This window comes from Epinephelus lanceolatus, chromosome 9 (genome assembly GCF_041903045.1).
Source record: "Epinephelus lanceolatus isolate andai-2023 chromosome 9, ASM4190304v1, whole genome shotgun sequence".
NCBI classification, from domain to species: domain Eukaryota; kingdom Metazoa; phylum Chordata; class Actinopteri; order Perciformes; family Serranidae; genus Epinephelus; species Epinephelus lanceolatus.
The window spans coordinates 24803180-24820586 of record NC_135742.1 but is presented as its reverse complement, the minus strand read 5'-3'; the positions used below and the strand labels follow the sequence as shown (position 1 = coordinate 24820586).

Sequence of the window (17407 nt, the reverse complement as noted above, 5' to 3'; positions counted from 1 at the left end):
ACCTCCTGGTATTTTTTTCAAGCACTGAAAGCTTTTAAACAACCCATCATACTGATCCACATGATTTGCCTGATGTTTACAATTTCTTGAAAGAACTGATGCAGACTTCAGTCACCTGTACTTGACTAAATTATCATTCAGATAAATCAGATTTAAGAATATTCAGTTCATGGCTCAACTGATTTATTGATTTCTTTCTTACTGACATAAATTTTAATGTTCACTCAATTTCAGAGGATATATGATTTAAGTTTTGACACAAAAAGGCCAACAAAGAGTGATTACAGCAGTGATTGAAATGTTCTTCCGACAAGTTCCCATCCATCAACATGTGAAGACAATCAATTTATCAGACAGAAAGGGCAGATTTCATTTAAATAAAAACAAGAAAATGGAAAGCACTCCAACGATGCAGCACAAAGTCCTCTAAAGTGATCATTGATTAAGATTAAGATCCAGATCTGCATTGAAGACACATACACAGATAAGCATGGGATTCATGAGCCGGATACAAAATGACCATTTGTAAATCAATTAGTCCCACAGTTTTACTTTAAATTAGTGAGGAAAACTTTGTCTTTCCTGCACGCCTCCACAGAAAAGAGTGAACATGTTGATTTTTTTGATTGATTGGGGACCACTTTCACAAAAACAAAAGTGCATCAAAACATCTGTTTACAACTCTCACACAACTCGTGCAGTATAATCCAAATCTCATCTATCCAGTTGTATGCTCAGTACTTCCCAACACATGCAAACACATGCATTTTCACTAAAAAACCTCAGTATTGAAGTTTGGCTTTGGTGAAAATGCTTCTGTTCATACTGAGCATACGACATATGGATAAATGAGACTTGGAATATACTGCACAAGTTGTGCGACACTTTGTAAATGGATGTTTTGATATAGTTTTGCTGTTGTTAAAGTAGTCCCTAATCAATTACTTAATCAATATGTTCACCTTTTTCCATAGAGGCATGCAAGTGACATATAAATGGTCATTTTGTTGGTGGTGTTCCAATAATGAATGCTCTATCTCGCAATGTTAAGAAATTAACAGGTAATTTTAAAAAAACATTTCTGGTTCCGCTGTGAAATGAAAATGACTTGCCTCCTGACTGAATTTCAGTTAAATCTAATTTTGTGCCTGAAATATCTGGAGAAACAGATACACAATCAAGATGAAAACATAACCTGATTGGAGGACGTAAGCGGACACAGTCACCTACAGTTAAGGCTCATTTATAACATTTATCCTTGTAACAACACAATTTCCAGGTTCACAGACTTGGATGATAAATGCACTTTTTGTGGGATTGAGTCAGAGACAATTGCACATTTATTCTGTATTTGCCCTGTGTCATCTGTCTTTTGGAGGGATTTTGAGAAATATATCTATGAAAAAACTGGACATATCATCACAGTCGGTCTGAAGGATATTATTACAAGTCTTTGTCCTTTGTAATTAATCTTATGCTACTAATCGGCAAATTTTACTTACATAAAATGAGAATGTCCAAATCCCTGCCAAGTTTTTACGTATTTCTGGTAGATTTGGATTTGTACATAAATACTTTAAAATTAACACAAAATAAGAAAAGTGACTAGAAGTGCAACACACACCGCCGCCATACGCCGCGGCCATTAATTGATCTTGTCATTAATTGATCTTGAGTAAAAGGGAATTTACTGTGCCTTATACCCTTTACTTCTCTTTTCTTTGTTTTGTTTTTATTTTCATTTTGCAATAATCCTGACAAGACTTGATGTACCCGACATTATACTGATGTAATTAGCCTATGTGTTCTATTACGTGCCAAATGTCTGCATGTGCCATACACATTGTTTTTATCTTACCTGAAATTTGAAATTTAAAAAAAAAAAAAGCTCATTTATGCTCCCTTTACGTACTAAAATACATACATCTCTTTTAAACGTTGTAAACGTCCTCATACTTCCAAGCGTTCTTTAAGATGGCATAAATACAGCCAGTAGATGGCACTAGAGGGCAGAGTCTAAAGTATCATGCAACATAAAATGAGGTGATGGTGGAAGAGATTGCAATACTGTACCTTTAAATGGAGGCAGCGTTGCACATCGCAACGTGTGGACAGAGAAATCTTTTCAATATATTACAGATTTGCTCTGTGACGCCTTTATTTAAATTCCTTCATCGTCTCTTATGGTTGTATCTCGCTTGATCTATGCTACACTGCCTCCACCATCTCTGGTGGTACTGCTCCGTTTTGTCCATATCCGTAAGCTTTCAGAAAACATGCACAAATACGTATGAAATGAACGCAGAGTACAGACAGAATGGTCCATCTGTCTCTGTCTCTGTATCTAACATTGAGCATAAATGAGCCCTTATAGTCATAACATCATTTATGAAAAGTATACCCACTGGCTAGTCAATATAAAACCACTGGCATGGCACATCCAAGTCTGAAATGAGTGCATTGTTGTAAGAGTGCCCAAGGGATGAGTCCTAAAACCTCCCAGATAAGTTAGCATTTTAGCACTACCAGTTCCCTCGTCTCAAAGTCAGTGGGTTTTGGTCAGATGCCTGAAATAAGGTCCATGGTTAATACAAGCTTAACAGGCTTTCACATTTTGTTCTACCACATAAAATATGTCAGTAAATACCCTACGAGTGAATTCTGAAGTTTTTATGTGTCTTAAAAAGGCAGACTCGAGAACATTATCATGTGCTTTACAGCCTCATACTGGTGGCAACATTAAGTCATGCAACCTTGGTGTAGTCCATTTACAGCTTAACGTTAGCTTTTTACTTATGGTGATTGCATTTAGGCTTCAAAAATCATTAAGTGCTGTTTACTTGTGAAGATTATCTTGCTGAACAAAATGTGTAAGTATCATAAAAAAAAACTGCCACAGAGTGTATTTCCTGCAATTACCAAAATCAAATGGGAAAACCTCATAGGCTTTTTGAAGAGGGAACCAGGCTGATGGTAACCTCCCCGATGGCCTACAGGAATTAGAAATTAGAACTATATTATAATTTCGTCTATGTTATGCAGGACACAGCAACTTGAATGCCCCCTTAACTGAAGAAGACGGTTTTGGGCATGGACACAAGGCAAACTGGAGGACTGTCGTAACATGAGTTTTACTTGTTTTTCCGCATTTCTGTCAATTCAGTCAAGCATCTCCACTCCAGAAGAGAACAACAAGTGTCTGAACCAGCTTTACAAGCTAAACTGGGCAGAGTAACACTTCAGTCCTCCCTTATAAAAAAAGTCTACTGTACTCTGTACTTGCTAGATTTCTCTTTATGTACCTGTGGGTACCTGTGATGGTGCTGATGGGAGCAGCAAAGGCACATGGGTTTTTGTACAACTATCACTAACAAATGCTAACTTTCACATCATTTTTATTGCTGTAAATTTACTGCAAGTAACATTTAGGTACACCACTACTGTCTACTTATTCTTTTTTTATTTCTTGCTTCCCAATTTACTTAGCTGTTTCCCAAACATTTGTACAACTGACTCACAACCTAACAGACAATTCTGCTGTTGACAGTTATTTCATAGCTACAGCAATGACCTATTCTGCCAACATTTTGTCTCATCTTTTATTTTCACTTTTTGTTGCAAATATTAGATACACACACATGTGTCACCCTCCCATGAAATGATCTGGATTAGTTGACAGGACCACATGGTTATACAGTTTTTAAATCTGATGCCTTGTCCTCTCTGTGGATAATGTAGTTTAAAAAAAAGTGGAGCTCTCTGTTTACATACTGTATTGATCAACTGGGATTTCTGGGACTGATGGTTAATAATTTACTTCTTTGGGATTTAATTTGTTCCACAATAGTCTGTTGTAACAGTTTTATAGTAACAACTATACAAAGAAATTACCACTGTATTACAAAAACAATGAACCCTTATTCCTGACCCATTTTTCAACTTCTACTTTCTCTGGTGGAAGTATTCTCACTTCTATGGTCTTATCATCTTTTTACTTGATAAAATGAGAGTTGCAGGAACAATCTGATTTTATCTGAGTTTGAATTTGTAGGTCTAATACTGGGTGAATGTAAACGGCTAAATTATTGTTCCCTTTTTTTTTAAATGAGCAAAGCAATTATCATCTGTGCCTGATGCATGCATACATACATACAGCTGCTGCTGTGTATACATACTGCAATATATATATATATATATATATATATATATATATATATATATATATATATATGTGTGTGTGTGTGTGTGTGTGTGTGTGTGTATGGTGTTTTGCAAAACTGTCACCAAAATGAGGAAATGAAGGAAAATTCAGCAGATGTTCATCTGTTCATCTCCGTCACATGAGAGGAGCCTTTGGCCTGGAGAGTCACTCACCTTTTAACAAGGGACAGATTTTGGCGAAAGCATGCACTGGCCCTAAACGAGTGTACTGCCCAACAGAAAACTCCATGAAGAGCAGAGGAATGCCGCACAGGAGCACCATGATGAGATAAGGGACCATAAAAGCACCTGAATTGGGACAACAGAAAAGAACAGTGGGTGGCTGATAGTACTGGTACCTCCTGAGTTTGAGTAATGGCATAATGATGGCTGATGAACCAGATACATACCAGAGCTGTCAAACTTGTGGTAATATCTCATTTGAATATAAGTCCTTATTATTTTTTTATTCAATTTATTCTTAGACATTTTAGAGCTCTGATTTTAGCTATTATTAATACATGGTATACACAGCCCAATGCAGCATTGCGAGTACCACTATCAGTAGCCCCTTTTACACTGCCAGATTTTCCCACGAATGTTTTGCCAGCAAGCTGTGAGCGTTTAGACACGCAGAGCCGGATTGGCGAGTTGATCCGAGGTGCCCAATTTTCCGCCTCGTAGGGTAGTCATATTGGCGGAACCCTCTTAGGCCTAGTCCACACGGACCCATATACTTCTGAAACTGAAATTTTTTGGGCTCTGGTTTCCAAAAAAAATTCGTCCACACGAGTGGTGTGATAAAAAAATATGATATCCACACAAAACCGCAAAACCGGCTACCAAGTGATGTAATACACATGCCAAAGCAATAGGTGGCGATGTAACTTCTAACGGAAAGGTCATTTTAACCAATGAGAAGTCAGAGTCAATACCGAAATAGGGAAGTGCGGAAAATAAAAACAAACCTGATCCAGAGATACTGGATAAAGGAGATACCACCGTAGGCTTATCCAATGTTGGAAAACGGTTACTCTTCCTGTCTCCTAAGTGGGCGTGGTTAGCTCTCCCTCCAATCAGAGCCTGTTCTCCCTCACCCCCCCCCCCCCCCCCCCACCACCTCGTGTTGAACAGAGGATCTGTGGATGTCTGTGTATGCGGATCTCGCGAAAACTTGTTTTCTGAGATGGACAGGGCTCAAACAAAGTTAACTTTCTCTTTATCTGTGTGGATGAAAAATGCAGCTTTAGTGTCAGAATGTTGGTAAGATGTGTGGCTTGTGGAAAATGAACCCAATATTTACTTTAGTGACTATAGGGCGAAAGAATTGACCATAAATTGTGATTATGTTCATTTTCCTCATTGACGACAACACATTCAGAGCTGCCGCAAGTCTCCTGCGGGGGCGTGGCGCTGACGTCACTGAATCAGGAAGTGAGCCGAGTGGGGTATCTCGCTTTATCCAATATCTCTGCCCGATCCACAAAAATATCGCGACCTAATTCAACATCAGAGGCGCCTGAACGACCAACTACACTACCACGAAAGCAGTGACGGGCCTGCCAACAGAGGTCCGACCCGGCCGGATCCAGACCCTCCGTTGGCAGGCTCGTCACTGCTTTCGTGATTGTATTTTATGCATATGATATCGATTTTGTATCTTTACAGATACCCCCCACTCAATTTAAAGCATAACTGATTTGAGTAAAGGCGCGAGAGCAAATCTGGGTATATAAACTGTTGGTTTGCGCTGCTTTCTTCAGTTGGCAGTTACACCTAGAGTAAAGCTACTGAAGACCGAGTGGCTGCAACCGTCACTAATGCTAGCGTAGTTCCTCAGGGATTTAAGCTGTTATTACTTTAATTTTGACAATCTAACCTGTGACAACACATTAGCTAAGGTTGTAAGGACTGTAACTGTTGGTAGCTGTTGTTGATTTTGTTTAAATATGTTGAATTGAAATTTAATGGGTTATTGTTTGTCGGACGATTGAGCTAAGCTAACTAACGCTAACATCAGCTGTCACTTGTTGCCATAGCAACGGTAAACATTCACATATGGGCTAAGTGCAGAGTGCAGAATCAAGCGTCATTTAAATATAGTTAAGATACATTGTATTTAACACAGGATGTGGGATTTTAGTAGTAAGTAAACCTTTAGAAAAGAGCTATTTACCGTTGCTCTGACGTCAAACAAGGGCAACAGGTAATAAAATACTGCAGTTATCCTATCTACACGCAACCGCTGGCACCAGAGTTTTCCAGAAACTTCACCCTGGACTCCAGTTTCAAAGAAATGCGGTTTCGGGGGCCCAAAAGTGCAGTTGCATGTGGCCTAACAGCCAAATCGCATGGAATAATACACGGTTTCAGAAGTACACGGGTCTGTATGGACTAGGCCTTGGTTTAAACAGAACGAGGCGCCCTTCCGCAACGGGAGGGGCTGTGATGACTTGTGGGAGGAGCTGTTGATGATGCCGCACGTGCGAGCCACTGGCGGTGGATAAACAGGAAACAGCTGATAGCAGGAATTAGCGAGTAGCTAGTAGCAAGAGGGAAACGCAAACCTGACAGACACTGGAGGCCATTAATTGTCAGATGACAGGAATGGTGAGGAACGGGCCGACTTACGAGAAAATCGCCGAAGGACTGACTAGCCGCAGCTTCCCTCCCACGTCACTGTTTACGTCACACGCTGAGCTACACGTTTTGTTACTTGCTCACGCCCCCCATTGCCCAGAAAAAGGCGCATTCTGTATATACAAAAGTAGGTAGACGGCATTTTGTCGCACTCCCTGATTTTGTTTTTATACTGCCAATGCTGAAAGAAGACTGATTGGGCTTTCCTGCAAATCTGCACAACTCCTATCTAAAAAGGGCTAGTATGTGGTTGTTACATGTTATGTCCACTAGAGGACATTACAACATTATCAACAAGCATTTGAAATCACCAACAAGTGATAGCTGTCTGGCTGAGTAATAATCTAGTTTAGAGGTTTACATTAGTACATTGAATGTGACACTGTAATTCAGAAAACTTGTTCATCAAACATGACAAAAGCATTTTATTTTCACAGGTAGGCCAAGAGCGCTCTCATTAACAGGCACAAACTGGACAGTTCATACATTCTGAGCACTTCTGGAATATAACATTACCGTTCAGTTGTTCAGAGCACCACACTCGACACTCGAGCAACAGAGCATACTCTGGGTGCTCTGTCTGATGAGACGGAGCAGCAAGGCGATAAAGACAAGATTTGCTAACATTAGCCAACACATTTATAAAACATTTAAGAAATATGCATTCAAACAGTAATGTCAGCATCTGATTAGTAATTTTTTTTACCGTTCGATTTATGTTAGACTCCTGGAATTCGTTCCAACAGCCCTGTGGTGGCTGCTGTGTCATTGTTTACATGTAGCACATTTACAGTACACTGGGTACACTGGTTAAACAATCATAAATGCTTAACAAATCTCTTTCTGCATGACAAGAACGTAACAACAACTGCATAACAAAACAAGTCTCTGTGGGTTGAGGTATTTAATCATGAGAGACACATTCTTTCGACTTTCTGCTCTCAGGAGGAAGACTCCCACTGTTATCTGAACAAGTATCATTCATGAATGTCTTCTTGTTTTGTAAAGCTGAGGGCTGATGGTGGTCTACACTGCCTGACCACATCTTAAAATAAGTCACATAGCTTACCTTAATTTATTGAAATAAAGGCAATCAAGTGCTGAAGCTTTCTTGTTTAACAACAGCTACACGGGTGCTGTGCTGAAATGTGCTGAGTCATTCTTGGTCACAACACAGATAATATTATTAAATGACTGAGAGACAAGACATAAGTTGTATCTGGAGTCTGTTAATGAAGGTAGAGTTAACAAATCTCTAACATCCTTCCTGTGTTTGGCGTCATTTTAATCTGAAGAGAAAACACTCTACTGTCATGTAAAATGTGGCTGTGTCAGTTTTAAGGTGTGAATCTCTCTCTCTGTATGTGTTAGCTCTGTGACAGACTTGGTTACTCTGCCTCACATTGTCCAATATGTGCTGCAAATGACTCCAGCCACCTAAAAGCCTGAACAAAGTAAGTGGTTTACTGAATGGATGGATGACAGAGATCCTGACCCAAACCCCCTCTTAATTTCAAAATAAAATTGTGTTAAGGATAGACTTACTATGCAGCACCACCAATCAATTTTTCCTTACAGTCAACCAATTATGTTGTTATAAACCTGGTTATGACTTAGACTGCAGACCTATGAAAAGGCATTAATGTGGCAGCTCAGTTGTATCTTGTATGTGACTGTTTTTATGCTTCAGACTTTAAAGGCTGTGTAAGTAACTACCTCATCCCAGATAAAGCTAAAATACTTTGACAGCCTGGATGGTAGATGCATGACAACCTTTGACATATTACTGGTACATAATCAAGATTCATGAATTACTATATTTAATATACACTCAGTGGCCACTTTATTAGGTACAACTGTGTAATCTATTGCAATTTAATACAAACAGCTCAGCCATAAATTCTACCTTTGTGACGTTTTTGATGTGTAGTTCTTGGTAACACTGTCTGAAATGTATAAATACAGCTATATGATTCTTACTGAGGTCATAGTAAAAAGTAAAGTCCCGGACTACATGATATCTCTGAAATTTGAAGCAGCCTATGCAAAAATAGAAACCTATTTCACACCAAGCATATTTGTATAACATCTGTATCACACCTGCTGCAGATTGTTTTGCACATCAGGAATTATAGCAGCCAACATCCCTGATCTGATCTCTTAGACAGCCTTACCTCCACCGCTGCTGTAGCACAGGTAAGGAAACCTCCAGACATTGCCCAGCCCCACCGCGTATCCCACCGATGCCAGGACGAACTCCAGCCGCCCACTCCATGTGGGTCTCTGCGCCTCTGCACCCACGCTGCTGCCGGGGATCACTTTGTGGTCTAACGGTTTCAGAGCATAGTCTCTCTTATTAGAGAGTATCTTTGATTTTTCGGCACTGACCTCCATCGTGGTTCAGCTATCAGAGTAAAATGACGGGTTTTAATATCACAATGGGCGATGCCGAGCGACACTTTATCGTACATCCGGTGAATAGGCTGACAGATCCCGTTAAATATAAACCGAACTCGTAATGTTAGTAAATTATCTCCCGGTACAAACTGAAACGAAATCAAATAATCACTATGGTGGTCCAGACCCGGAATAACCCTCCTGAACGTCTGGTTATTAGTAATGACTCAAGATTTCCAATACAAGCCTATAAATGCACCATTCAGACAGTGCGCCTAAAACGCAACATACATGTGCTAAGCCTTTAACGCACTAGTTCCCCATTCAGCCAACTCTGTCTTGTGTGATGTGGCAAAAGTGCAAATTTCCTTTACCATCTTTGCTGCTTCGGTCACCGTTAAGTAAGTTAGCGAGCCTAAAGCACGCCTCCTTTCAAAATAAAAGCCTTGTTGCTTTTGCACAAGGGTAGGTTTCAAGGGGGGAAACAGGGGACACGGCCCCCTCAGTATTTGGAGCATGTGAACATGAACATAAAAACATCAAGTACCAGAAGACCTTTATTTTGACAAACTGAAAGACATGCACATGATAAAGTGATGCACAAATTGATGCATACAAATACAACAGGATGCAGGAAAGTGTTTGATGCTCAAAATTTTCTGGCGGAGGACCCCCAAATCTTCAGTTTTATATGTGTCCCTCCAGTGTTGAAAAGAAACTCGTGTCCTTGACTTTTTGGTAAGTGCCATCAACCCTTCAACAACAGCGTGGAGTTGGCATGTTCATTTATGACTCTACTGAAACTACTGTAAACTTTATACCCCCACTTTATTCCCCTTAGACTTCCCTTTTTGGGAGGAAAGACATGACAAGTGTTCGTTGGTGCTTCAGCAGTGTGAGCAGTCACTCATTCGGCTGTTGCTGCATTTAGAGACGAATCCTAAGGCATGGGTAAACCAAACCATCTTTGTGCCTTTAAAGGGTGAGAGGGGCCCGTGAATCCTGTATTTCCGGCAGCAGAATGTAGTAGCTCTACATTTTATGTACTTACGAATTGAAGCAGTTGAAAGTAGCTCCACCTCGACCAACTACATTAAACTGTTTCTTACACATAAATGCATTAATAATACTGATCTAATAATCTAAAACAGGGACATGGGCCATTCCACTGCCTGCTGCTTGTGATACCTTAAGTTCATTTAGGTGATAATACTTGTTGGTTTTATTTGTATTTTTAAGTAAAACTTAAAATGTTACCATTACTTGTAATCAAGTATTGCTTTGTACTGTGATATGTGAGTGAATGGTTTATTGATTTACTGGTTTGCATTGTTTGGGAGCCTCAGTCACCAATGTATGAACGTGTGTGTGAATGTTGTTCAGAAACCAGCTGCTCCACTGTAGTATCTGGAGTTCTACATGGTATGTGACGTCCTGGGTCTGATGATCAGTTAGGGGCCCAGTTAGGGGCCCAGGCTCAAGAGGGTATTTATGGCCCAGGTCAAGGATTGGTGAAGTCCAACTAGGGTGTCTCTCTGTCATCTGTTTCATTTTGTCTCACATTTCACAAAAACAACCAACCTATATAAACACCACAAAAGCTCATGGTTTGCAGACAGCAGAGCACATGGACTGGAGACTGGGGAGAAGTAAGGCGAAACTGGAAACCATGAATTTGACTGTGAATGTGTTGGTCAGGGTGACATTTACATAGTATTGAAAATAGGTTCATTGTGGAAAAAGCCTTGCAGCAAAAGCTGTAGTATGTGGACAGACTCTGTGGCAACAGCAGCAAAGTCCTCAGAACAGAAACAGACTCAGGCATTGAGACAAAATGTGTCAAGGTTACAGCTGACAGAGCTCTCAGAAGAGGAAGCTGCATGTAACTGCAAAGAAGTGGCTCAACACTGGTCAGGGTAGTGTTCAGGTTAGTTAAGTCATAGAGGAGCCCATTATGACATCATATCTGTGTTTATCTCAGTAAATGAACTGTACCAACAAGTCTCTCTCTATATCAAATGAAGGGTATTGTTCTTTGTCAAAAGAGGAGATCATCTGTGACGCATGACACATATGTTCTCTCTCTCTCACGAATCGGAAACATCTTCCTGATTACATGTTAGACTGCATAGACTGCTTTGTTTACTCTTTCCTGTTAGTTTTTCTCCATTATTTAAATACATTGTCAGAAATAATAGGCCCTGGTTTGAGAACAGGTGGCAGAAACACCAAATCTGTGTTCCAGCTTGTGAGGTGATTCAACAAAATGTAATATGTAATAGTGTTGCTGTAACCAAAATTAAATTCTCACTTAAAAAGCAAAAGAAGCTTTTTCGTACTCGTACTCGTACTCGTACTCGTCGTCCTCCGCTTATCCGGGTCCAGGTCGCAGGGGCAGCAGCCTCAGCAAAGAAGCCCAGACAGTCCTCTCCCCAGCCACTTCCATCAGCTCTTCTGTAGTCCCTCCAGCGTGTTCTGGGGCGGCCCCGAGGTCTCCTCCCGGTTGGACATGCCCGAAACACCTCCCAGGGGAGGTGTCCGGAAGGTATCCTTACCAGATGCCCGAACCACCTCAACTGGCTCCTCTCGATGTGGAGGATCAGCGGCTCTACTCCGAGTCCCTCCTGGATGTCTGAGCTCCTCACCCTATCCCTAAGGCTGAGCCCAGCCACCCTGTGGAGGAAACTCATTTCGGCCGCTGTTACTCGCGATCTCATTCTTTCGGTCACTACCCAGAGCTCGTGACCATAGGTGAGGGTTGGAACGTAGATCGACTGGTAAAGTTCCCTCTTCACCACAACGGACCGGTTAAGCGCCTGCACCACTGCTGACCCCATCCCAATCCACCTGTCAATCTCCCGCTCCATCCTACCCTCACTTGTGAACAAGATCCCAAGATACTTAAACTCCTCCAACTGAGGAAGGACCTCCCCCCTGACCTGGAGTGGGCAATCCACCCTTTTCCGGCTGAGGACCATGGCCTCAGACTTGGAGGTGCTGATTCTCATCCCAGCCGCTTCACACTTGGCTGCGAACCGCCCCAGTGAGAGCTGGAGGTCACTGTTCGATGGAGCTAGGAGGACCACGTCATCCGCAAAAAGCAGGGACGAGATCTTCCAGTCACTGAACCTGACACCCTCCACCACTCGGCTGCGCCTAGAAATTCTGTCCATAAAAGTTATGAACAGAACCGGTGACAAAGGGCAGCCCTGGCGGAGTCCAACCCTCACCGGGAACAGGTCCGACTTACTGCCAACCACGCGAACCAGACTCATGCTCCTTCGGTACAGGGACTGGATGGCCCTTAACAAGGGGCTACCAACCCCATACTCCCGGAGCACCCCCCACAGGATGCCCCTGGGGACACGGTCGTAAGCCTTCTCCAAATCCACAAAACACATGTGGACTGGTTGGGCAAACTCCCATGCCCCCTCCAGCACCCTGGCGAGGGGAAAGAGCTGGTCCACAGTTCCACATCCGGGACGAAAACCACATTGCTCCTCCTCAATCTGAGGTTCAACTATCAACTATCTGGACCCTCTTCTCCAGCACCCTGGAGTAGACCTTACCCGGTAGGCTGAGGAGTGTGATCCCCCTGTAGTTGGAACACACCCTCTGGTCCCCTTTCTTGAAAATGGGGACCACCACCCCGGTCTGCCACTCCAGAGGCACTGCCCCCGATGTCCACGCAATGTTGCAGAGGCGTGTCAGCCAAGGCAGCCCTACAACATCCAGAGCCTTGAGATATCCAGGACGAATCTCATCTACCCCCGGGGCTCCGCCACCTCGGAGTTGTTTCACTACCTCAGCAACTTCTGCCCCCGTCTCTGTTTCCTCACTGGAATACGTGTTGGTGGGATTGAGGAGCTCCTCAAAGTATTCCTTCCACCGCCCAACAATGTCCCCAGTTGACGTCAGCAGCTCCCCGCCCCCACTGTAAACAGTGTGAGCAAGTTGCCGCCTTCCCCCCCGAGGCGCCGGACGGTTTGCCAGAACCTCTTTGGAGCCGATCGATAATCTTCCTCCATGGCCTCACCGAACTCCTCCCAGGCCCGAGTTTTTGCCTCAACGACTGCCGCCGCTGCGCTCAGCTTGGCCCGGCGGTACCCATCAGCTGCTTCCGGAGACCCACAGACCAACCATGCCCTGTAGGCCTCCTTCTTCAGCCTAACGGCTCCCCTCACCTCTGGTGTCCACCAGCGGGTTCGGGGATTACCGCCGCGACTGGCCCCAGCGGCCTTGCGGCCACAGCTCGCAACTGCCGCCTCGACAATGGCAGAGCGGAACAAGGCCCATTCGGACTCAATGTCCCCCTCTGCCCTCGGGATGCGGTCGAAGCTCTCCCGGTGGTGGGAGTTGAAGATCATCTGGACAGGTTCTTCCGCCAGGCGTTCCCAGCAGACCCTCACTGTTCGTTTGGGCCTGCCAGGTCTGCGCGGCGTCTTCCCCCACCATCTGATCCAACTCACCACCAGGTGGTGAACAGTTGACAGCTCTGCTCCTCTCTTCACCCGAGTGTCCAGAACATATGGCCGCAGGTCAAATGATACGACTACAAAGTCGATCATTGACGTGCGGCCTAGGCTGTCCTGGTGCCACATGCACCGATGGACATCCTTATGTTTGAACATGGTGTTAGTTATGGCCAAACTGCGACCCGCACAGAAGTCAATAACTGAACACCACTCGGGTTCAGATCGGGCAGGCATCCCAATCACGCCCCTCCAGGTCCCGCTGTCATTGCCCATGTGAGCGTTGAAGTCCCCCAGCAGAACAATGGAGTCCCCGGCACTGTCCAGCACCCGTCCCAGGAACTCCAAAAAGGGTGGGTACTCTGAACTGTTGTTCGGTGCATAAGCACAGACAACAGTCAGGATCCGTTCCCGGACCCGAAGGCGCAGGGAAGCAACCCTTTTGTCTACCGGGGTAAACCCCAACGTACAGGCAGAGAGTCTGGGGGCTATCAGAAAGCCCACCCTGGCCCTCCACCTCTCACCCGGAGGAACTCCAGCGAAGGAGAGAGTCCAACCCCTCTCAAGGACTTGGGTTCCAGAGCCGGAACTATGTGTCGAGGTGAGGCCGACTATATCTAGCTGGTAGCACTCAACCTCTTCCACAAGCTCCTTCCCCGCCAGAGAGGTGACATTCCATGTCCCAAGAGCCAACTTCTGTAACCGAGGATCGGACCGCCAAGGCCCCCGCCTTGGTCTGCTGCCCAATCCACATTGCACCAAACCCTTCTGGATCCCTCTGCGGGTGGTGGGCCTGCAGGGGGACGAGCCCATGTAGCCGGTTCGGGCTGGGCCCGGCCGGACCCCATGGGCGAAGGCCTGACCACCAGGCGCTCGCCCACGGGCCCCAACCCCAGGCCTGGCTCCAGGGCGGGGCCCCGGTAACCCTCCGGGCCGGGTACACGTGTCCTTGTTTGTATCCATCATGAAGGGTCTTTTGAACCGTTCTTCGTCTGACCCTTCGCCCAGAACCAATCTGCCATGGGAAACCCTACCAGGGGCAAAATGCCCCCGACAGCATAGCTCCTAGGGTCATTAGGGCACTCAAACTCCTCCACCACGCTAAGGTGACGGTTCTTGGAGGAGAAGAAGAAAAAGAAGCTTTTTCATCAACATGAAACCTCAAAACATAAAGTAACACTGACATCATTTAGTACTAAATAAAGAGTTACATGACAGTTAAGTCAGTGTAAAATTCATCTTCTTCATCTTCTAACCGCTTCATCCTCTTGAGGGTTGCAGGGGGGGGCTGGAGCCTATCCCAGCTGACATCGGGCGAGAGGCAGGGTACACCCTGGACAGGTTGCCAGACTATCGCAGGGCTGACACATAGAGACAGACAACCATTCACGCTCACATTCACACATACGGACAATTTAGAGTTATCAGTTAACCTAGTCCCCAATCTGCATGTCTTTGGACTGTGGGAGGAAGCCGGAGTGCCCGGAGAGAACCCACGCTGACATGGGGAGAACATGCAAACTCCGCACAGAAGGGCTCCCACACCCGGGATCGAACCGGCAACCCTCTTGCTGTGAGGTGACAGTGCTAACCACCACACCACTGTGCCGCCCTATAGTGTAAAATTGTAGTAAGAAAACATTTTAGAGCACTTATTCCCAACCTGAAGGTCTCAAAGGGTTGTTGAAGCTTCAAGGGGTGTCACGAGGCCTTCTCGATTTTAATGGGTGTAAGAAAACCCTTTTAAAAATATACATATCTGTAGTATCCTGAGACTGTATCAATTTTGTATGTATGTACGTACGTATGTATCTAGAGGGAGCGCTAGTCAGTTATATCAGGAAGATCCATGTCATGTGATCTCCTCTCTGTCTGTCTGCCTACCCTGCCTACCATGTGCAAGTAAAAACCCAAGAAAGCTATTTTTGGTGTCCTGCGTCCTATTTTGATTTTCCAAGGGTCACAATATTATAATATCTCAGCACCTTGTTATTTTCAAAGTTTAAATTATTAGTCAAGATATAAATTTTAAAAAAACACACAGGGTAAGGGTACAGTGAAGACCTGAACACGAGCTACATTCACAGAGCCTTCACTCTCTCCTAATCAGCCTTGTCCTGCATCAGATAAGTACTCAGTTAAAATAACCAAAGAGCTTGTAGGACAATGACCAAATGGCAGGCAGAGGAAAACACTGAATTTGTTAAATAAAGAAGCATATCAAGTGTGATTGTTAAAATAAAAAGTGCCTGTAAATATCTGGAAAACTCATCTCTGATGCAATACTGAAAAGGATGAGACCAGGGGTATCTGACTGTTCTAGTGATTTTGCTAATTAATCAATATAAACGTTAAACAAGGTGGGGCTGAGACTGCCGCCCTGTTTCACCCCTCTACTTTGGGGGAAGAACTTTGTTTCCATATTGTCAACTTCACACTCTCTCACACTCTTTCTTTTTCAGTTTTGACTATGGCTGTGCTTAATGTGCCACACTGTAAAGTCCCAAATACATAGTAGTTTGAAGGGGAAATGACATATAGAAAGAAAAGGTTTTTATTTATTTATTTATTTATTTAAAGTATTTGGGGTTTGCTTATTGATTTTTTTGTTTGTTTGTTTGTTTGTTTTTTTTGGTTTGTTTTCTTTGTTCATGCATCTTCCTCAGTTGACTGGTTTGATGATGAATGTGCACAGAAAGAGAACAATATGATTCCCTCTTCCTAAATAATGTAACACAATAGTCATATACGTTGTGACATGACACAAGTGAGCTCTGTAAGACCTTACAAAGCATGTCATTCCAACCACATAAGAGTTCAGTGTGAGTTCTCCTGTATGTTAACCCCTTCATACATAGTGGACACTGCAGTGGCTATTTAGAAGACATTTTCTTGTAAATGCATGGGTTGTGATGCTGTAGTTGCATTTAAGTCACTACAGTGGACCCTAGTGTGCCTTGCCATACACTGCCACCCACTGGCCAGGTGTTGTCAGTGCAACACAAATCATTCAAAACCAAGATGGCTGACAACAGCAAGAAATGTGCAGCTCATTTTATTTTATTTTATTATAAAATGAAAAAAAAAAAAAAAACAATAAAAAATTTATCACAAAAAAAGTAAGAAATGTGCAGCTCAAGAATATTTTGCTAATCTTTCTATAATAGGAGACACTGGTAGATAAATAAAATCTGGAAACATCAAGTGACATCTTAGGAGTAAACAGTTGTTAAAATTTCCAAGTGTTAATTTTATGTTGTGAGAAAATTACAATTAATCATCATCATGCATCGCTGGCTATATTTCAACTATAATTAATACTATTACTGCAACTTTGTAGTTCTTGAAAATACTTCATCTGCAGTGGCTTTTTTTTTTTACTTTAAATCAATTGATTTATGTTATTAGAATGTGATTGGCAGTTCTTGTAACAGAAACAATATTTTGACAATATTTTTGTTATTTTTGCAGAAAATGTTAATTGAGAAAATGAAAGGGGAGGTGGGTGAGGGGCAGAGGAGTGAAGAGGAAGGAGTCGAATGGGTGGGTAGGCACAGGAGGGAGAAGTAGAAAGAAAGGAGAAGCTTAGGAGTCAAAATAAAGGTTAAACACTTTTGCATGGCATTGAACAGTATTAGAATATGTTAAAATATATGAACACACTACTTTCACAGCATTAAAATATTTTCCAAGATTCA

General features: G+C 43.2%; 1 protein-coding gene across 2 annotated transcripts in view; it reads right to left on the bottom strand.

The window, feature by feature from the left end:
- The window catches only part of LOC117251915 (sodium- and chloride-dependent GABA transporter ine), a 32496-nt gene extending 22848 nt beyond the window's left edge, over positions 1-9648 (bottom strand). The window contains exons 1-2 of one of the 2 annotated variants that reach the window (XM_033618483.2): positions 9015-9648; positions 4375-4509 (exon numbers count right to left, since the gene is read on the bottom strand). In XM_033618483.2, coding sequence (XP_033474374.2) covers positions 4375-4509; positions 9015-9234 — 355 coding nt within the window. In that variant the 5' untranslated portion in view covers positions 9235-9648. Of the gene's footprint in view, positions 1-4374; positions 4511-9014 lie in introns of those variants that run through there. The other variant, XM_033618484.2, reaches the window with a different exon arrangement.
- Between the last annotated feature and the right edge of the window lie 7759 nt (positions 9649-17407).